The sequence below is a fragment of the Schistocerca americana genome, chromosome 1 (genome assembly GCF_021461395.2).
Source record: "Schistocerca americana isolate TAMUIC-IGC-003095 chromosome 1, iqSchAmer2.1, whole genome shotgun sequence".
In the NCBI taxonomy this organism is placed as follows: Eukaryota; Metazoa; Arthropoda; class Insecta; order Orthoptera; family Acrididae; genus Schistocerca; species Schistocerca americana.
The window spans coordinates 1,007,899,029-1,007,922,023 of NC_060119.1; the positions used below are offsets into that span (position 1 = coordinate 1,007,899,029).

The 22,995-nt window shown below is 39.5% G+C and overlaps 1 protein-coding gene across 2 annotated transcripts in view; it reads left to right on the forward strand.

Annotated features, from left to right (window-relative positions):
* The window catches only part of LOC124616089 (nucleolar complex protein 4 homolog A), a 147,216-nt gene that overhangs the window by 77,807 nt on the left and 46,414 nt on the right, over window positions 1-22,995 (forward strand). For both annotated transcript variants that reach the window (XM_047144345.1, XM_047144353.1), the window contains exons 6-8: window positions 16,313-16,373; window positions 16,451-16,561; window positions 16,709-16,872. In XM_047144345.1, the coding sequence (XP_047000301.1) occupies window positions 16,313-16,373; window positions 16,451-16,561; window positions 16,709-16,872 (336 nt within the window). The remainder of the gene's footprint in view (window positions 1-16,312; window positions 16,374-16,450; window positions 16,562-16,708; window positions 16,873-22,995) is intronic.

The following is a 22,995-nucleotide window of genomic DNA, read 5'->3' on the forward strand; positions in this document are numbered from 1 at the left end:
AATTTGGTGCTGTTATTCATTTTATTGATTTGTTGTTTAAATTAATTAATTTTGTCATTATTTCCATTGAAGAGATGATGGTGTCACCAGTATCATGTCAGTAATAATGGATTTTATGAGCCATTGTATTTACATACAATATAAATCGATTTTCATCATAGATGTAAATTTAATAACAAACCATATCTCTGACACACAAATTGATATTGTAGTAGTTGTACTCAAATACAAAAAAATTGTGTGGGGGGGGGGGGGGGGGGCGCGGGCGTGTGGTGGTAAATAAAATGTAAAAAAGCAGCTCTGGTGGATTATTATTGCAGTAGTATGTGTTTCATACAGTATTTTGAGGCTACAGAATAGCATACACAAGTGCTCTTGCTCAGATGGTAGAGCACTTGCCCGCGAAAGGCAAAGGTCCCGAGTTCGAGTCTTGGTCTGCCACACAGTTTTAATCTGCCAGGAAGTTTAATATTCAAGACATTGCCCAACCAGGCTGTAAGCGCTGTGCCAGTGTGCCAGTGAAGAAAAATCAAGCTAAAGAAAACCATAAAAAGTATTCAATTCAACAGCTGTGTATAATCAAGAAAGTGATAACTAAATATGCTGTTGTAAATATTAAAGCCACTGAAAATGTGGCAAAACCTGTTAAATAAAAAAAGTGAACAGTGGTATTTGAGAGAAGAAATCCGAGAAAAATATAAATGTAAAGATTTCTCAGATAAACAGCTTACATAGCACGTATGAAATTAGGAAAGCTTTAGCCCACACTCATTTTGATTAATAATTAATTCAGTGACCAAATATGTTATCTGCATCAATTAATAATGCTAATGTTAAATTCATAATTGGCCATTGTAAAGAAGCATTGGGTGTAGTAAATAAAGTTACTAATAGTTAAATGAAATCTCATAGGTAGCAAAACTACAGGTTTTGTTGATAAGGAACTACAGCTGAACAAAAGTTTGAGAAATAATAATGATGATGATGATAATAGTAATAATCACAAATGAGGGATACAGATATCCCATCCGACACTCCACTCGCGGCGGGTGCCACTGTGTGGGGAGACGCTGACTAGAGCGGAGCGCTTGCTACTGGTGTTGCTGCCGTCGCGTCGCTAGCTGTTGTACGTTCGAGATGCCGCCCAAGACTAGCGGGAAGGCCGCCAGGAAGGCTGGCAAGGCGCAGAAGAACATTTCGATGGGCGACAAGAAGAAGAAGCGCAAGAGGAAGGAGAGCTATGCCATCTACATATACAAAGTGCTGAAGCAGGTGCACCCTGACACGGGCATCTCGTCGAAGGCGATGAGCATCATGAACAGCTTCGTGAACGACATTTTCGAGCGCATTGCTGCCGAGGCTTCTCGCCTGGCGCACTACAACAAGCGCTCGACCATCACGTCCCGCGAGATCCAGACCGCTGTGCGGCTGTTGCTGCCTGGCGAGCTGGCCAAGCACGCCGTGAGCGAGGGCACGGAGGCGGTGACCAAGTACACGAGTTCCAAGTAAGGAGGTGGCTCTGGAATGGAAGGAAGGAAGGATGGAGAAGGCACCTCCGTTGCGAGAGCGGCAATCCTCGTGGAGGCCCGGGAAAAGAATAGGCCTCCGGTATGTTCTGCCAGTCGTAAAAGGCGACGAAAAGAACAAACCACTAATAGGGCTAACCCCCCCTTTTAGTGTGATTAGTTGGTTCAGGACAGAACTAAAGAAGCCGCGGACAAGCGCCGTCATGGTCGGGGACGACGCTTGAACCCTATGCCCACCCACAATGGTAACGACACTGCTAGCCAACTGGAAAATGATTTAAATCCAAATAGAGGTGTTTTGCAGGATATGCTTCCTGCAACCACCCTAGAAGGAAAACAAAGACAGAGGATGAGATGGTCAGATGAAGTTAATCGACACCTCATGTTCTGTTATTACCAAGCAACAAACCTAGGAACCAACACAACTGGATACAGATCACAAGTATACACAACATTTATTACCAGATACCCAGAATTAAAATTTTTAACAGAACAACGACTAGCTGATCAGATCCATGTAATAATAAAAAATAACAGGATACCCCAGTCAGAATTAGAAAACATCAAACAACAAGTACAACAAATACTGGAACAAAATAATGTGCAATCAGAAGAAGAAGAAAATACAGTAATGGACTCAAACATCCCAGAGCAAACAAACAAAGAACAACACGCACCAATTAAACAATCAGAGGAAAACGAAATCTTAAGACAGCCACCAGAACAAGCACAAATAGAACACGAAGTGACACAGATGTTAGATATAGAAGAAAAATTTCAGCTAACATATATAGAATACAAAGACACAAATACAGACATTAGACCATTCTTGCATAGACCACCAAATAACCCACAAGTCGAAACAACAATAAAAACTATCAACACAATCATACACAACAAAATAAATGAAAACACAACTATGGAAGAGTTACAACTACTGGTTTATATAGGAGCACTCACTACACTAAATAGACACACTAGGCAGAGATTAGGACCAACCAACACACAGAAGAAACCCACAAAACCAGCATGGCAACACAGGCTACAGATCAAAATAGAAAAACTGAGAAAAGACATCGGACAGCTAACACAATTTATAAGAAATGAAAACTCGGAAAAAAAACGAAAAAGGTTAGGTAAAATCTCACAACAAGAAGCGACAGAGCAATTAGACGAAAAGAAGCAGAAATTACAAGCATTAGCCAAACGACTCAGAAGATACAAAAAAAGTGAAAATAGAAGGAAACAAAACCAAACATTCAACACAAACCAAAAGAAATTTTACCAGACAATAGATAACACACACATTAAAATAAACAATCCACCAAACATAACAGACATGGAACACTTCTGGAGCAACATATGGTCAAACCCGGTACAACATAACAGGCATGCACGGTGGATACAAGCAGAAACAGACACATACAAGATGATACCACAAATGCCTGAAGTGATAATTTTGCAACATGAAGTCACCCAACCAATTAATTCTACTCACAATTGGAAAGCCCCTGGAAATGATAAAATAGCAAATTTCTGGTTAAAGAAGTTCACCTCAACACATTCACATCTAACTAAATTATTTAACAGTTACATTGCAGACCCATACACATTCCCTGATACACTTACACACGGAATAACATATCTGAAACCTAAAGATCAAGCAGACACAGCGAACCCAGCTAAATATCGCCCCATAACATGCCTACCAACAATATACAAAATATTAACTTCAGTCATTAAACAGAAATTAATGACACATACAACAGAGAACAAAATTATAAATGAAGAACAAAAAGGCTGTTGCAAAGGAGCACGAGGATGTAAAGAGCAACTGATAATAGATGCAGAGGTGACATATCAAGCTAAAACTAAACAAAGGCCGCTACACTACGCATACATTGATTACCAAAAAGCTTTTGATAGTGTACCCCACTCATGGTTACTACAAATATTGGAAATATACAAAGTAGATCCTAAATTGATACAGTTCCTAAACATGGTAATGAAAAACTGGAAAACCACACTTAATATCCAAACAAATTCAAATAATATCACATCACAGCCAATACAGATTAAGCGTGGAATATACCAAGGAGACTCATTAAGTCCTTTCTGGTTCTGCCTTGCTCTGAACCCACTATCCAACATGCTAAATAATACAAATTATGGATACAATATTACTGGAACATACCCACACAAAATCACACGTTTGCTATATATGGATGATCTAAAACTACTGGCAGCAACAAATCAACAACTCAACCAATTACTAAAGATAACAGAAGGATTCAGCAAGGATATAAGTATGGCTTTTGGAACAGACAAATGTAAGAAAAATAGCATAGTCAAGGGAAAACACACTAAACAAGAAGATTACATATTGGATAACCACAGCGACTGCATAGAAGCGATGGAAAAAACGGATGCCTATAAATATCTAGGATACAGACAAAAAATAGGAATAGATAATACAAATATTAAAGAACAACTAAAAGAAAAATATAGACAAAGACTAACAAAAATACTGAAAACAGAATTGACAGCAAGAAACAAGACAAAAGCTATAAATACTTATGCCATACCAATATTGACCTACTCATTTGGAGTAGCGAAATGGAGTAACAGAGACCTAGAAGCACTCAATACACTTACACGATCACAATGCCACAAATATAGAATACATCACATACATTCAGCAACAGAAAGATTCACATTAAGCAAAAAGGAAGGAGGAAGGGGATTTATCGACATAAAAAAACTACATTATGGACAGGTAGACAATTTAAGAAAATTCTTTCTAGAACGAGCAGAAACTAGCAAAATACACAAGGCAATCACTCATATAAATACATCGGCTACACCACTGCAATTTCATAACCACTTCTACAACCCCTTAGATCACATAACATCAACAGATACGAAGAAAGTAAATTGGAAAAAGAAAACACTTCATGGCAAGCACCCGTATCATCTAACACAGCCACACATCGATCAAGACGCTTCCAACACATGGCTAAGAAAAGGCAATATATACAGTGAGACAGAAGGATTCATGATTGCAATACAGGATCAAACAATAAACACCAGGTATTACAGCAAGCATATTATTAAAGATCCCAATACCACAACGGATAAATGCAGACTTTGTAAACAACAAATAGAAACAGTAGATCACATCACAAGCGGATGTACAATACTAGCAAATACAGAATACCCCAGAAGACATGACAATGTCACAAAAATAATACATCAGCAGCTTGCCTTACAACATAAACTTTTAAAACAACACGTTCCTACATACAAGTATACACCACAAAATGTACTGGAGAATGATGAATACAAATTATACTGGAACAGAACCATTATAACAGATAAAACAACGCCACATAACAAACCTGACATCATACTCACCAATAAAAAGAAGAAATTAACACAACTAATCGAAATATCCATACCCAATACAACAAATATACAAAAGAAAACAGGAGAAAAAATTGAAAAATACATCCGACTGGCTGAGGAAGTCAAAGACATGTGGCATCAGGATAAAGTTGACATCATACCAATTATACTATCAACTACAGGAGTCATACCACACAATATCCACCAGTACATCAATGCAATACAGCTACATCCAAACATATATATACAACTACAGAAATCCGTAATTATTGATACATGTTCAATTACCCGAAAGTTCCTAAATGCAATATAACACATACCGTACAGTTAAAAGGAAGTGACGCTTGATCAAGGTCTGCGTCACTCCATTTTTAACCGGACTTAACGTCTGAGAAAGTGAAGGAAATAATAATAATAATAATAGTGCTTGCTTTTAAAAACATCAACAAGAAATTGCAACCACACAATGCTTTGCAGTAAAAGCAGACAAAGGCAATATAAAACAAGTTATGTGTAAAGAAGACTATATTACAAAAACAAACAAAGAATTTAGAACAGGTAAGATTGTGAGCTTAAAGAAAGATCCAACAAACAAATTTCAGTCACTTATTAAACAGCAGTTGAGAAATGTAATTTTCTACTTTCTGGTAAGAAAATGACTAGTTGTATAATGATAAAACTAGAAGCACTTAAACTAAGAGCACAGTGTAAAATACACAAACAAGGAATTTGCTTTAGACCTGTTGCAAATTACATAAATATTGCAGCATATCTACTTTTAAAAAAATAATTAATTTCTAAACCAATACTGTACATCTACCAAGAAATACAAAATTAGAAAAATCATGGACCCAGATTAAGGGGAGATGGAATGCCCTAGCTCGACAATCTTAAATTTTGTCATTTGGCTGTACTTCAAAAACCATTGAAGCAATTGACATAAAACTTTTACAGGATGTTAGATGTTACATTCCAAGTCTACTGAACTACAGTCATTGCACCTCGGCCACTGTTTCTGCATATACAATTTTTCATTACATAGTTAAAATTTTTTGTACTTTCTCCTAAATAATTTTATGCTTAACATTATGTTTTTCTTTTAGCTCAGTAGACTGTGAATATGTTCGTTGCTACTCTCTGAAAATATAAATCCTCTATTCAGAGTGGTTTCTGAGTCTTAGGGAAAACTGCAACAGAAAATGCAAATTTTCAGGAATGGCTTCTCAAGTTTCAAAACACTAAAACCTATTTTTCTTTCATCAATTTTCTGACTGGTTTGATGTGGCCCACCACGAATTCCTCTCCTGTGCCCACTTCTCCGTCTCAGAGTAGCACTTGAAACCTACGACCTTAATTATTTGCTGTACATATTCCAATTTCTGTCTTCCTCTATGGTTTTAGCCCTCTACAGCTCCCTCTAGTACCATGGAAGTCATTCCCTCATATCTTAACAGATGCCGTATCATCCTGTCCCTTCTCCTTGTCACTGTTTCCCGCATATTCCTTTCCTCTCCAATTCTGCGCAGAACCTCCTCATTCTTTACCTTATCAGTCCACCCAATGTAGCACCACATCTCAAATGCTTTGATTCTCTTCTGTTTCAGTTTTCCCACAGTCCATATTTCACTGACATACAATGCTGTACTCAAAACGTATATTCTCAGAAATTTTTTCCTAAAATTCAGGCCTTTGTTTGATACTAGTAGCCTTCTCTTGGCCAGGAATGCCCTTTAAGCCAGTGCTGGTCTGCTTTTGGTGTCCTCCTTACTCCATCCATCATTGGTTATTTTGCTGCCTGGGTAGCAGATTTCCTTTAGTTCATCTACTTCGTGACCCTCAATCCTGATGTTAAGTTTCCCACTGTTCTCATTTCTGCTACTTCTCATTACTTTCGTCTTTCTTTGATTTACTCTCAATCCTTATTCCGTACTCATAAGACTGTTCATTCCATTCAGCAGATCCTATAATTCTTCTTCATTTTCACTCAGGTTAGCAATGTCATCAGCGAATTGTATAATTGATATTGTTTCACCTTGAATTTTAATTCCACTCCTGAACCTTTCTTTTATTTCCATCACTGCTTATTTGATGTATAGATTGAACAGTAGGGGAAAAAAAGACAATACCCCTGTCTTACATCATTTTTAATCTTAGCACTTTGTTCTTGGTTGTCCACTCATGTTTTCTGCCTTGGCTCTTGTACGTATTGTGTATTATCCACCTCTCCCTATAGCTTACCCCTATTTTTCTCAGAATTTTGAACAACTTACACCACTTTACATTGTTGAACTCTTTTGCAGGTTGACAAATCCTATGAATGTGTCTTGATTTTTATTTAGTGTTGTTTTCATTATCATTCACAACTTCAGAATTGCCTTTCCAGTGCCTTTACCTTTCCCAAAGCCAAACTGATTGTCCTCTAACACATCCTCATTTTTTTTTTCAATTCCTCTGTATATTATTCTTGTAAGCAACTTGTATGCATAGGCTGTTAAGCTTATTTTTTGATGATGATAATAATGAGCGTATGGCATTTGTGGCCGGGAGACCCCTTGCGGGACGGTTCGGCCGCCGCTCCTCAAGTTCTTTAACGCCACTACGGCGACTTGCGAGTGAATGAGGATGAAATGATGACGAAAGACACACAACACCCAGTCATCTCGAGGCAGAGAAAATGCCTGACCCCGCCGGGAATCAAACCCGGGACCCTGTGCGCAGGAAGCGAGAATGCTACCACAAGACCACGAGCCACGGGCATTTTACGATAATTCTCACACTTGTCAGCTCTTGCAGTCTTTGGAACTGATGGATGATATTTTTCTGAAAGTCAGATGGTGTGTCGTCAGTCTCATACTTTCTACACACTAACCTGAATAATCATTTTATTGCCACTTCCCCCAATGATTTTAGTAATTCTGATGGAATGTTATGCAACCCATCTACCTTATTTGATCTTAAGCCCTCCAAGGCTCTCTTAAATTCTGATTCTAGTGCTGTATTCCTTATCTCTTCTAAATCGACTCCTGTTTCTTCTCCTGTCACATCAGACAAATCTTCCCTCTTATAGAGGTCTTCAGTGTGTCTATCCTCTCTCTCCTCTGCATTTAACAGTGGAATTCGCATTGCACTCTTAATGTTACAACCATTGCTTTTAATTTCACGGAAGTTTGTTTTGACTTCCCCATATGCTGAATCGGTCCTTCCGACAATCATTTCTTTTTAGATTTCTTCACATTTTTCGTGCAGCTACCTCATCTTAGCTTTCCTGCACTTCCTATTTATTTCATTCCTTAGCAAATTGTATTTCTATATTCGTGACTTTCCCATCAATATGTTTGTACTTTCTTCTTTCATCAACCAGCTGAAGTATTTCTTCTGTTACCCATGGTTTCTTTGCAGTTCCTTTGCCTTTGTTATTTTTTTCCCAACTTCTGTGATTGCCCTTTTTAGAGATGCCCCTTCCTCTTCAACTGTACTGCCTTCCGAACTATTCCTTATTGTTGTATCTATAGCCTTAGAGAACTTCAAGTGTATCTCGTCATTCCTTAGTACTTCGGTGTTCCACTTCTTTGTGTATTGATTCTTCCTGATTAATCTCTTTGACTTCAGCTTACTCTTCATCAATACTACATTGTGATCTGAGTCTACATCTGCTCCTTGGTACACCTTACAATCCAGTATCTGATTTCAGGATCTCTGTTTGACCATGATGTAATCTAACTGAAATCTTCCCGTATCACCCGGCCTTTTCCAAGTATACCACCTCCTCTTGTGATTTGTGAACAGAGTATTCACTATTACTAGCTGAAATTTATTACAGAACTCAAGTAGTCTTTCTTCTCTCTCATTCCTTGTCCCAAACCATATTCTCCAATAACCCTTTCTTTTACTCTTCCCGTTACAACTGCGTTCCAGTCCCCCACGACAATTAGATTTTCTTCTTGCTGTACATACTGTATTACCCTTTGAATATCCTCATATAATTTCTCTATCTCTCCCATCTTTAACTTGTGACATCGGCATGTATACCAGAACTATTGTCATCAGTGTTGGTTTGCTGTCGATTCTGATAAGAGTAACACTATCACTGAACTGTTCACAGTAACATACTCTCTGCCCTATCTACTTATTCACAGTGAATCCTACTCCTTTTATACGATTTTCTGCTGCTGTAATTGATATTACCCTATACTCATCTGACCAGAACTCCTTGTCTTCTTTCCGTTTCACTTCACTGACCGCTACTGTATCTAAAGTGAGCCTTTGCATTTCTCTTTTCAGGTTTTGTAGCTTCCCTACCATGTTCAAGCTTCTGATATACCATTCCCCAAATCAGAACAGTATCCTTTCGTTGATTATTCAATCTTTTTCTCACAGTCACCTCGTCCTTGGCAGTCTGCTCCCAGAGATCCAAATGTGGAACTATTCAGGAATCTTTTACCAGCGGAGAGATCATCATGACACTTTTTCAGTTACGGGCCACGAGTCCTGTGGGTACTCATTATGTGTCTTTAATGCAGTGGTTTCTGTTGCTTCTGCATCCTCATGCCATTGATCATTGCTTATTCTTCCTCCTTTATGGGCAGCTTCCCATCCCAAGCACAAAAGAGTGCCCTGAACCACTGTCCACTCCTCCACCCTCTTTGACAAGGCCATAGGCAGAATGAGGATGACTTGTTGTGCGGAAAGTTTTCAGCCACCAATGTTGATTATTAATCAAAATTTAAGTATTGGTGGGTTTTGAACCTGGGACCAAGGATGTTCTGATTACTAATCAAGGACACTACCTCTAGATCACAGATGCATACTCTTACTTAAAATATGCTTTTTTTTAAAATTATTTTACTTATCTAGGAGCACCCATCTCCATACTGTGTATCATCCTCTTCGTCTTTTTCCAAGGTTCTTACTGTTTTCTACTGTCTGGACTCCTTAGTGGCCAATTGTGCTGCATAATCTGCTTTATTGGTGTGAACCTTGTCCATCCATTCAATTTCTCTGATGCAGTTTGCTCCAGGATTAATTCCCATATGGTGTAGCACTTTCAGCATACCAATGTTGCCACCATTAAAAGCTATGATAGCATCACTGACCCCACCCCCCATTTTAGTGTATTCATTATAACAAAAAAAAAATTGGTAAGTGAATCCATGTGAGATTACTGAAAGATTAATTTGGATTTTGAGTCTGACCTTGCAGACACTTAATTGATAATTCAGGATTTGCCAGGTCTCTGTAAATATGTTTTATGACATTCATGACTGCTGCTTCGATTAAATGTTTCTGGCTGTGTGAACTGGTGAGTACTGGGCATTGTGGTAATTGCACCTTGAATCCGGTCTGGGTGGGCAAAGTTAATATATTGGTTTTGTTCATCTGTTGCAGTCTGTGGAAGAAGATATCCATATTGTAGTTCATCAGTAATTTTGTCTGCCAGCCAGTCTCTTATGGTTTTACCATCAGAAAGTTTCTTGTCTTTCAAACTTTATTTCAGCTTTGTCAACCTGGTGTCCATCCTCTTCTGGACGTGGCCAACACATTCCAGTTTTGTGACACTCATATCACAATAAGGCTGAGTGGCTATTACACTGTTATATTCTTCTGAGTCCTCATCACCTAAGAACTTAGTGTAACAGATACCCCTTACATTCATAGATAAAAAAAAGAAGAAAAAAAAAATCAGTAGCTGCAGAAGCCTCCACACCACCACTTGTTCCTTCATAATTTCTGTCACAGATACGTTCTTCTTCATTTTGTGATTTACATTTATTACAATGTTTTGGTACAGTCTGGAAGTCTTTCCAGTATCCGCACTGGTCACCATAGCAACAGAATTCATAGAGCTGTAGCCATACTTCTGCCGAGTGCCATCAAAAGCTGCTGGTATGTGAGTCATACCATAATTTGTTTCAACAGCTTCATTTGCAGCACCCTTCATTTACCCACAGGCAACAGATCCCACAGCAGCTCCAATAAATCCTGTGTATTTGTTTATTTTACAAGGTGGGCATGGTATATTCATCACAGCACACATCATTTCTGCTGTAGTGTGTCCCTTGCAAATAGCTCTCAATCCATAAAACCTAAAATTTACTTTAAAAAAATCTGTACACTTATCAGAATTCCAAAATGAATGAGCATATTTACAACTAGCACAATTGCTATCTCAGTGGACATCCCAGGATATGACAATAACTTAACAGGCGAGAGGATGGTGCAGGGTGAGCCATTTGTTGCTTCACAGTAGTTCGTAATCCTTTATTGAACAAGGTATACTGAAAACACCAATATCATACAAATAAGTAGTAACTGTTTGAGATTGATTTCAGGGCAACAAACCAGAAAGACCAAACTTACAACAAAGTAGCCCTGACAGAACAGGAAGTTTAAGGCAAGTTAACACAAGTTACGTAAAGTAGTTTAAATACCCCTTTAAGCAGTTGCAATATTTTTTTACAGGACAAGTAATGCCTCTTTAAAATAACAAGTTCAACATTCATAAAAAATACAACTCAAGAGCCCATTAGTACACATAAAATTTCAACCAGGCAAATGCGACTTCTCTACAGTTGGAGAAAGAGCATAAACAGTAGTACCGTAGGGTAGGGCAGGTGGTTGCCAGAGAAATCATCGTGGTCACAGCACCCACATCAGCAGTTTGCCACTCCCAAATCCAGATAGTCAACTGGGTGAAACAGTATAGAACACAGCACTCCACACCAACACGGCCCTGTACAAGTAGTCGTCCACTTGGACGAGCAACAACTAATCAGGCTCTGTAATGGCATGCTCAGCGTTCATCATCCATTCCTCTCTCTCATTGTCCCATCATCCATCAACAAGCTGCCTCCAACTCCCTCTAACCAAAGAGCCCAACTACAAGACGACCGAAGCACCACCCACTGGTGTGATAGGAAAACGGATTGCGCCAGTAAGTGAACGTATAACAGCAGAAAACAAACCAACATGGCTCAACAATCAGTGATATGTTTCCTGGCTCTTCCATTTGATACCTCACTGTCTTCATGTAAACTAACTAGCCCTCCCATGCTTCACCACACACACATTCACCCAGCACCTTTGTTAGTATGTTTAACTCTATTGGAATATAACTTAACATATCTTTTACATCAGTTCCTTTTTCAGAAAACTGTGTTTCACAGTGTTTTATTTTATTCTTCAAAACACTAATGGGTACTTCTCTAGATACTGACAATTTGGGCTGTGTTCTGTGATCTGTAACTTCACATGCCACATGTTCAACACAGTGTTTCCCTTTCTTTGAAAATATATTGTCACGAAACCTATGTTTCTTAAAAATACCTCATTTTGATGTCACACTTTATTTTTTTAGAGATGTACCTGTTTATTCATCACTTTTCCTCAAGAAAACATTAGCACTTCCACATACAATGTGTGTTTATACTACAAAATTGTATGATACTGTTTTCAACAGTGCTACCAGTTCACACGTTATTTCACCTTTATAACACTGTAATCCACAGCCTTGTACATAAAAAGTTAACAATACTGTTAGATCTTGGAGTAATGCATGTAAAAATTTTAACATTTTCGACCGATATAGACAATATTAAAAAAAAAAAAAAACTTCCCATGCAAGTTTGTAAGTGATACATATACCATTTTATTCAGAAAATTGCAAATGTTATAATGAAATAAAAAATCCAAAAAATGTGAAAAAAAAACCAGTAAGTGAGGAAAATTCATTTCTTTAGATGTCATTAGTCTCTAATCAAATGTTCTATATATTGAAATCACAAGAAATAACATACCAGAATTTGGCAGATTAGCCAACCAGAAATATATGAACTGGCCAATCTCCCAGAAATAGAACTATCACAAAATTACTTCAGTTTCCAAGGAGAGATATACAAACAGAATGATGGGTTGCCATTGGGGAGCTGCCTTGCAGAAACCCAAGCAAGTTTTTTTTCTTAGATACGTACAAAATAAATGAAGCATAAGAAAATAGCATCAGATTTACTGTAGAATATGAAACAGACAAGAGCATAAACTTCTCGTACAAAAAAATAGCTAATGAGAATAGCAACCATAAATCTGACATATTTTGTAAACCAACCACAAGTGACTGTATAACATATAATTCATGCCGTCCACTAGCACATATAGCAGCTTATTTTCATGCCATGGTAGATTGCATCATTCAAGTTCCACTTACCAAAGAAAACATGAACGCCGAATTGGATACAATTAAAATTGTAGTCACAAATAATGCTTAAAATCCTAATATAGGTGATTAAATATACAGAAAGAAAATTAAGGCCAAATTTGCAAATGAAAATGATGAAATAGCATTAGCAAAAGAAGAAAGAAAGCTTCATTACCGTATCACCTTTTGAGAAATATTTCTCAAAAAATGAGAAACACATTTTGTCATAGTAATTTTAAATGAGCTTTTGCACTGAAAATAAACTATCAAAGCAAAGCTCCACATTCTGGCCCTGATGGGCCAATAGTGACCAACCAGTTGCCAAGTCATTCTACCAATGGCATCGTTTAATACAGAATGGAGGATGTGATGTCAGCTCACAGTCTTCCAGTAGTTGTCGGCTTTCATGGCCTTTGAGCCATCACTTCTCGTTCACCTTGCTCCTATGTTGGCTTCAAGAGCCTAAGTGCGCTCCATTCCAGTCCTCCTCCCAATGAAAAGTCCCTAACAGCACCCAGAATTGAACCAGAGTCCTCAGCATAGCAGCCAGACAAACTAACCATTGATCTGCAGAGCTAGATGAAAATAAACAGGGACTAAATATAAGAAATGGAACAGACAAAACTAAAAAAAAAAAAAAAAAAGACCAATCAGGAATATATAAAATTAAATGTAATGACTAAATCAAACAGTTGAAAATTCGGGTAGAATGTAACAATATTATGAAAAGGATAGTTGCTGCTCACTATATAGCACATATGTCACACTATCACACAATAGACTTTGTTAAAAGTAGAATACACTCACACACTCTCTCTCTCTCTCTCTCTCTCTCTCTCTCTCTCTCTCTCTCTCTCTCTCCCTCCCTCTCTCTCTCCCACACATGCAAATGCAACTCACATACACTTGACCACAGTTTCTGGCAGCTGAACCAGACTACAAACAGGAACAGCAGTGCACGATGGGAGAGACCTCTCCTCTCATGCACTGCTGTTTGTAGTATGGCTTCAGCTGCCAGAGACAGTGGTTTTGTGTGTGTGTGTGTGTGTGTGTGTGTGTGTGTGTGTGTGTGTGACAAAGGCCTTGTTGGCCAAAAGGTTATTGTATGTCAGTCTTTTTTGTTGTACCTATCTGCAAGTGAGTATCTGTGCTATATGGTGAGTAGCAACTATCCTTTTCATAATATTGTTAAATGTAATGGCTGTAACATTTCTACACCAGACAAGCAGGATAAAAATTCACTACAAAATACAAAGAACATGTGATATATTGAGAACTTTGCCAAGATTCTTAGACGACAGAATTCAGAACAAAAGACAGTGCTAAATATTACAGATAACATAAATCAATTTTTATCAAACATATTTTAATATATAACCATATCTCTTGCCACAAATCAATGTTGTAACAGTCATACAGAAATATGACAAAACAAAAGCAGATCATAACTGAAAAATAACATGTAGGATATTATACTGAAAGTAAAAATTACACATACGGTATGTATATAATGTGTAGTCAAATGAAAATGAAATGGATGGAAAAAGTAAGTAAACTGTGTATTATTTCAAAAGTAATCATCATAATTGTTAATACATTAATCCCACTGTGAGACAAGATCGTCAGTGCTTTCATGGAAAAATACTTGCAGTTTGCCTACGGAACCATGATTGTACCCAAGCATGCACCTCTTTGTCCAAAGCAAATTGATGTCCACAAATGTCTTCTTCAGGGCTCCAAAAGTATGGATATCATTGTGATGTTTAAAGCTTTCCTGGCGTACTGATTGTTCCATAAAAACACAGGAGAACTGCCGGATGTCAGTAATATCCTACCACGATATTTCAGCGCAGAATCTTCTGGCCATCTTCAGGTGAGAACTTACTGTAGTAGTAGTAGTAGTAGTAGTAGTAGTAGTGGTGAGTACGCGCTGAGCTCTGCTATTTAAAGCCATGCTGAGGTGACATTGCGCATGCGCTGCTCAGTGTTGCTTGAAATAGCAGAACTCAGCCTGTACTCGCCAGTACTACTACAGTGGTACTCACCTGAAGATGGCCAGAAGACTCTGCACCGAAATATCGTGGCAGGACGTTACTGACATCCGGCAGTTCTCCCGTGTTTTTATGGAACAATATGGATATCAATTGACATTATTACATTCAACTGGAAGTATGAGGGTGTTTCACCTGTCTCATATATCTTGCACATCATTTGGATTAGTTTTGTCTTGGCTGGATTTCCTAAGAACATCTATAATTCCGAGGGAATGTCATCTACTCCAAGGGCCTTGTCTCAACTTAGATCTTTCAGTGCTACTGTTTTTCCTTCTCTTCCTTGGAATTTTGATATGAGCCGTGAAGAGACTTAATGATCAGTTTATAATTGTTTTTTATGCTATCGAGCTAACTTTTTCCAAGTATATAAGGCATAAGATTGCTGAATGTTTGAAATAGTCATGTGAGATAATGCATTTTTTGATACAAAGGCCTCTAATTTGGGAGAATGAGAAGGCTCATGCTCTGTCCAGCCATCCTGGCTTATGTTTTATCAGGAGAGCGGATGAAAGTTTTGTACAAAAATAGCAAGCATGAAGTGAAAAATGTCATATAATATGTAAACAATCTTAATTTATAAATTGTGTACAGTTTTCAAGTGCTTTCTGATATGGATTGTGGAAAGTGATAAATTTCTCAAAACCTGTAAGCACTAATTTTGTCAAAATAGAGCAGAAATCTGTTTCAAAATTATATCAGTCGTTGCCAGCATGGTAACTCATAATCATCATTCCTATCCATAGTATATCTTGATCAGCTGGTTGGGAGACTTACTGCTCATTTCACTTTAATTTATTCATTTCGTACTTTGTTTGTGATCCTTTCTCTCTCAATTTCTCATTACAAGTTCTGAGGTCATCTTTCAGATGAAATGTGCTTAATCCATTGAATTCTGATATGCAATGAAAAATCTGCAGTTACTAGATTTCTGTACTAATACTACCTCTGTAGCTTAAATTGTCTTTCATGGACCAAATAATAATTATCTTTTAATATTTTTCTAGTATCATCTAAGAGGGAAGGCTGAAATAATTTTGTTTGATGAAGCTGTTTCTTATATGGTTCCATGTGCCTCACACATGCATTTTTTTCTTTTAAAAGGCTTTAATTTTTTTTGTTTTTCTCTTCTCTATTAGGTGGTCCTGTTAGTTTACTGGCACTACAAGGAATTTTTACTCTCATACAACATCATAATCTGTAAGTGACTACATTATAACAACTTTATGTTGCTGGTATTGTGTGCTGTAATGAGAATAGAATTTTATTTTTTATAGGGAGTATCCTAACATTTACAAGAAGCTATATTCATTATTTGAGCCAGAGATATTCCACACTAAATACAAGGCTCGGTTGTTCTACTTATCAGATATTTTTCTGAGTTCGACGTAAGTATGGCCATATTTGTTTTGTTTCTTTCTTCTTTTAGTGCTGATTTGAGCTTTATTAGGATAATACTTTTCTTCTATCTGTTTACAAAGTGCTTTTATTTTTTCGTTAATCAAAATTATATTACTTTTCTGACCTCCATTTAGACATCTTCCAGAGAACTTAGTTGCAGCATTTGTGAAACGTCTCTCAAGGCTTGCTCTTCTGGCACCACCACAGGACATTTTGATCATATTAAGATTTGTGGGAAACTTGTTAATACGCCATCCAGGTCTGCAGATACTTGTGAACTGCACGCAAGGACAGCAAGGTATGCATTATAGTAACTGTTGCAATATGCTAAAACATCATTTATTTTGCACCACATTTTTCAGTCCCTGTAATTGCAGAGGTTGCGTAAATTTTGACCATAGCTCAAGAACCATATTGTTATTTACACTATACTGGCTGTCCAACAAATGAGAAGTTACTGCTCGTATTCTCCTCCCCCCTCCTCCTCCTCCTGAAAAGATTGAAGAAATATGTCCTATAAAGGAGTGTGTCCACTAGCAAATAACTTCTGAGACGTTTGCTGAGGGGTTTACATTAGAACAAAAGCGTGTGCAAGTTTCCTTCTGCAAGTCAATTCAGCAAGTTAAGCCCAGGAATTTGCAGCAAGCACATGCAGAAGTGTTTCCACGAGAGTTGCATTGTAAGATAGGCAGGTGAAAGTTTATATTGTCATGCTTAAGAACAAGAGCAGGTGGCACTGGTGTTGCATTATTATTATTATTGAGGAAAAATCATTATGAAAAACGAAGTTAAGAAAAAAGAAATGCTTGGGTGAAGAAATGGATACAGAGTTATGTATATTTTAAGTTGTGAAGAGATACTATTGAATGGAATAAAATCAGAGAACATCACTAAGCTTGAAAAAGCTTTCTGAGAACGTCATGTACTAATTTTGAACATCTCTTTCCTGTTGTACAATCAAATATTCAAAAATGGGATGCAGATCTGCAGCAAGCTCTATCACCAAGAGATGACCTTTTCTGTACTCTTCGATTTTTACAAACAGTATTTATTAATTTTGTGACAAATGTATCACATTTATGTTTCTGCCAACAACAACAAAAAATCAGGTACCATTTAAAGACATCTATACTGCCATTCCACTTCCTCTTCTGGTAAAACAAAGTAATTGACAAATTCATTCTGCAGTGCCTTGCCTATGGTGGTCGGCTATGTATGTTTAAGGGCTCCAGTGGTACAATTGCTCTCTTTGCACCATTCTTCTTTTTGACGCTGACAATTCCATATTGGTAGGGAATTTGTGCAACTCCTGCAAGCTGAAGAAAAACTTCCAGCAACTGGCAAGTTCGACACCTACTTGCAGCAAGATGTTAAGAAACTGTTTCCTTTAACTCACAGAAGCTACTTCTGTAAGATGATGAAATTTGCATAAGTTGACTTGCTGGTGCTACCTTTATGTGAAAGAACTCGCAGAAGCAGCTGTTGCAAGTGACTTACAGGAGTTTACTTGCCAGTGGACACATGCTACGATACAAGACAGTCCCTGAAGCAAGTGACTTTGATCCAGTAATGGTAAGCCCTGGTAGGATTTAAATAATCTAGGAATAGAAATAACAGCTCACTGAATAGCACACATGCATGCATGCGTGCACGCACGCACGCACACGCACCACACACACACACACACACACACACACACACACACACACACACGCACACCCACACCCACACCCACACACTTACTCTCCTGTTCATTGTCATTGAACACTTCTCAAATTCACCTGTACCAATGCCCGTGTAACATTCCTAGCCAAGAACTATCCTTCCCCAACCGTCCAGCCCTCTCCCTCCCTCCTTTCTCCACTTGCCCACTCCACCCAATACACTTTGTCAAGCTACTGAACTGAAACTAGCAAAGTTTCAGTGTTGTTTATTTCCCTCTCGATAACTCAATGCACCTACTGTTTGATGAATTGTTGCCTTTATTCCTAAATTACTTGACTAAGACCATTCGATACTATTAGAAATGAGACTGAGATCCACATCTTCCATTTTGTGATTTAGCTTTAGAATAACTTTCCTAAATTATGTCACATGAGTAGCAAGATAGTTCCTTAAAGTGCACTGTCAATGTCATTTTCTTATTCCAGCTGTAAATTCAGAAACAGTCATTTCCAGTTTGTTATCATCAGCACAGTTCTAGTAGCACTCTGTTAAAACCAGTTCTTTTCCCCACTGTGGCTTTCTATTATCACACTTAAAGATGCATTGAAGCAGAAAATGAGTCAATTTTGTATGCAAGCAGAATTTGTTCTAGATGCTGCATTTATTGATATGCATTGTTTTGTTAGTCCCCAATGAATGTTGGGTAGATCCACTTAGAAATCATATGATTCAACAGAATCTTACTGGTGATGCATTAATAGTAAATTTACTTGTCGATGTATAAGCTTCATAGCAAACACGACTACCAAAACATTAATATAACTGACTGTGAAAACTCTTTGTTTGTCAGTTAAAGATAAATGTAATTTTTTTGTTTTATCTGTTTTTTTTTTACACAATATAGTTTGTTTTTCAAGGCAGTTCATAGTTTTTCACAAACTGATTCCTTGCTGCAGGGGATTATTGTCTTCTAATTTAGGGGATCCAACATGATCAGTTATTTGGGTGTAAAAGTATGTCAAACTTTGGCTCAGTTTGAGTTAAACTAGAAAATAACATGGTGTCATGTGGTTAAGCAAAAAGTGTTGATTTTAAGATTAAAAAAATTGAAAATATAAGCACAGTAAAGTCTGAAGAAATTCTAATTTGAATGTAAAAAAGAGCATTATGTTGTTTTAAATTACAATTGTTATGCTGATAATGTTTGAAGTCATATCAGAATGTCAGTTTCTATTTATTTTCCTTCCACTTAAAATGAGGGATCTTCGAAATGGTGCTCTAGAGTCAACGTGAAAAGTTAATGAGCCACTTGATGCATGACATATATAACCTGCCATGAAACAAAGCTATTCTTGGAAATTCTTATGGAAGTTCTCCCCTTACAGCAACAAGAAATAGAATCAGTAGCATTTACCTGAACTTTCCCAGTATTTGCCTGCCAAAGTATCATTTCTGTAGAAAAAATATTGAGTTTACTTCTACAGGAGTCCATATTAGACTTTATGGTGGGATTTCTTTGCATATGGGAGATGTGGCTGTTTAATGTTTGCTTGATTCAAGTGTTGTATTGTAACAACAAAACACTTCACTGAAAAAAAATTTAGGTGGCTGTGCAGAAACATATGATTTTTTAGTAATTGTTCTCTGTATGCCCTCCAGTACAGCTAAAAAGAAGTCGATTCTCTGGACATGATATTGTGCTAAACTTAACTTCTGAGGAAAGATATCTGGTAAATTTTGTAAAGTACATAGTATTACAACTTCCAGACAAATTATAACTGAATGCTGGACTGTGATTCGAACCTAGGACCTTTTCTTTCACGAGCAGTTTGCTTACCAACTGAGGTATGCAAACACAACTTACAACCAACAGGTCATGTCATGTTTTGAGTAGTGCCTTTGTGTCTCCATTGGTAAGAGCATTGCCCCCTGAAGGCAAGGTTGAGAGATCAAGTCCCAGTCCAGCACACAATCTTAATCTGCCAGGAAGTTTCAAAACAGCACACACTGTGCTGCAGGGTGAAAGGTTCTTTCCAGTAGCCAGTATTAACTTAACAACTGATTTTTCAGTAAGTATTACTAGTTGTGTTTTGTGACTACTATCTTACACGCGCATATGCATACGCACACGCACACGCACACTTCCAGTCACTACAATCACTTCCACCTGCAGGTTCGGGGGTAAGAATAGGCCCGCGGTATTCCTGCCTGTCGTAAGAGGCGACTAAATGGAGTCTCAAACGTTTCAGCCTTAATGTGATGGTCCCCTAAGGGGTTTGACCACTACCTTTCAAAATTTTCTGTTAGTGCGTACCTTTTGGGGAAGGACACCTTACGTGGTGTATTATATATCCATCTTGCCCTAAGATCTGGCACAACCGATTTTGTCATGGAGTTGGCCTTCCACCGTGCTTCCAGCCACATCAGCTGCTGTGTGTTCCGGGCAGCATACATGCCCTCCATTATGAACTTCCATCTTTGCCCTCCTGACACATATGGATATTAGACACCCGACATCCAGCACGGTAGCCAGTCCATTGTGGTGGGGTCGTCATGTACCCTCTTGGTGGTAGCCCCCTGACTACACAAGGATCGCACTGCTGATGCCTGAGCTGCTACCTCCCCACATATTCCGAGGAGTAGATGCCTATCCCTCTGGGGCATCGGGACTCCCAGCAATGGCCACCCTGCCAGGTGGTTTCTGCTGTGGCTGGGTGGCGCCCGTGGGGAGAGCCCCTGGTCGGAGTGGGTGGCATCAGGGCAGATGACTCGCAATGAAGCATGGTACATCATCTCTCGCTGGTGGGCCTCCACCAGCAGTCTCTAAGCGATCGAGGTCTAACCTCAATGGCAAGCAATTCAATCCAAGATCATTTCCCTCCCTGGCCACTCCATGGGAGGAACGTATGGCAAAAGAAGGCAGTGGAGAATATTCACCCCGGTTCCTTGTGTGTACGCGAGTTGATGGGGAATCGTTTATGTCAACCAAGCCCCAGTTTTTTGTGGAGCATGTAGAGGACAAGTTCGGGGAGGTGGAGGGCTTGTCCAAGATGCGCTCTGGTTCTGTGCTCATCAAAACGGCATCCTCTGCCCAGTCCCGGATGTTGCTCAATTGTGACAAGTTGGGGGATGTTTCAGTTAGCATCACGCCGCATAAGAGTCTCAACATGGTCCAGGGTATTATATTCCACAGGGATCTTCTTCTGCAGTCCGACGATGAATTACGCGCCAACCTCGAACGACGAGGTGTTCACTTCGTCCGGCGCGTCCATCGGGGTCCGAGGGATAATCAGGTAGCCACCGATGCCTTCACCTTGGCCTTTGCGGGTGATGTCTTACCCGAAAAGGTTAAGGTGATGGTTTACCATTGTGATGTGAAGACATATATCCCTCCTCCGATGCGGTGTTTTAAATGCTGGAAGTTCGGGCACATGTCATCTCGCTGTACTTCCAGGATCACCTGTCGGGATTGTGGACGTCCTTCGCATCCTGATGCTCCATGTGCCCCGCCACCTATCTGTGTTAACTGCGGAGAACACCATTCCCCCTGCTTGCCGGACTGTAGGATATTCCAGACAGAAAGGAAGATAATGGAATATAAGAGCCTGGACCGCCTGACCTACCCCGAGGCTAGACGGAAATACGAGCAGCTCCATCCTGTGGCAATGACGTCAACCTACGCCGCTGCTGCAACGACGGTTCTTCCATCATCACGACTCGGCTCTAAGATCAGTCAGCATCCACCAGCCCCCTTGCTTGTGGGGGGCACTTCACAATCTGTTGCTCCTGCTCCATCTACTTCAGGAGCAACACCCCCCCAACAATCGGAGACATCAGTTCCCCCTTCCCAGCCGGAGAAGCGTCAGACTTCTTCGGCTACTCTCGCAAGGAAGGGGTCCCTTGGGGACCTCCCGTCACAAGTTCCAACCAGCGGCACAGCAGGCACCCGCAAGTTTCTGAAACAACCACCGGTCGCTGGTCGTAGGGCGTCACGGTCGTCTTCAGTCCCTGAGACTGACCTGGTGCGGCCCTCCCAGCCAGAACCACCTAAGGCACAGCGCGCAAAGCAGACCAAGAAAAAGGCTCCCAAGCATACTGACATTGCGGTGGCACCTGTCCCACCGCAACCTTCTCACTCTGCGTCCGAAGATGAGGTGGAGATTCTGGCGTCCGCTGAGGACCTGGATCTCGCCAGTCCCTCGGACGCAATGGATGGCTGTTGTACAGGTGGTGACTCAGTAGCAGCAGGGGCCCAGGAGGCGTAATCTGCCTCCCCAGTCCCTCCACGTCTTTCCCATCCATGGACAATACCATCCTCCAGTGGAACTGCAGCGGTTTCTTCCACCATCTAGCTGAGCTCCGACAACTTATCAGCCTTCACCCTTTTTTCTGCATTGCCCTTCAGGAAACTTGGTTTCCCGCAATGCGAACCCCCGCCCTCCGTGGCTATCGGGGTTATTATAAGAACCGGGCAGCTTATGAAAGGGTGTCTGGTGGCGTCTGCATATATGTCCTTAACTCTCTTCACAGCGAGTTTGTTCTTCTACAAACAGCTTTAGAGGCTGTCGCTGTTCGGGTGTGGACGCCACAGGCTGTTACCGTCTGCAGTCTTTACCTTCCACCAGATGGTGCCGTCGCGCAGCATGTCCTGGCTGCTCTGATAGCCCAATTGCCGCCACCTTTCTTGTTGCTGGGCGATTTCAATGCCCACAACCCTCTATGGGGTGGGACTGTCTCCGATGACCGCGGTCGTGCC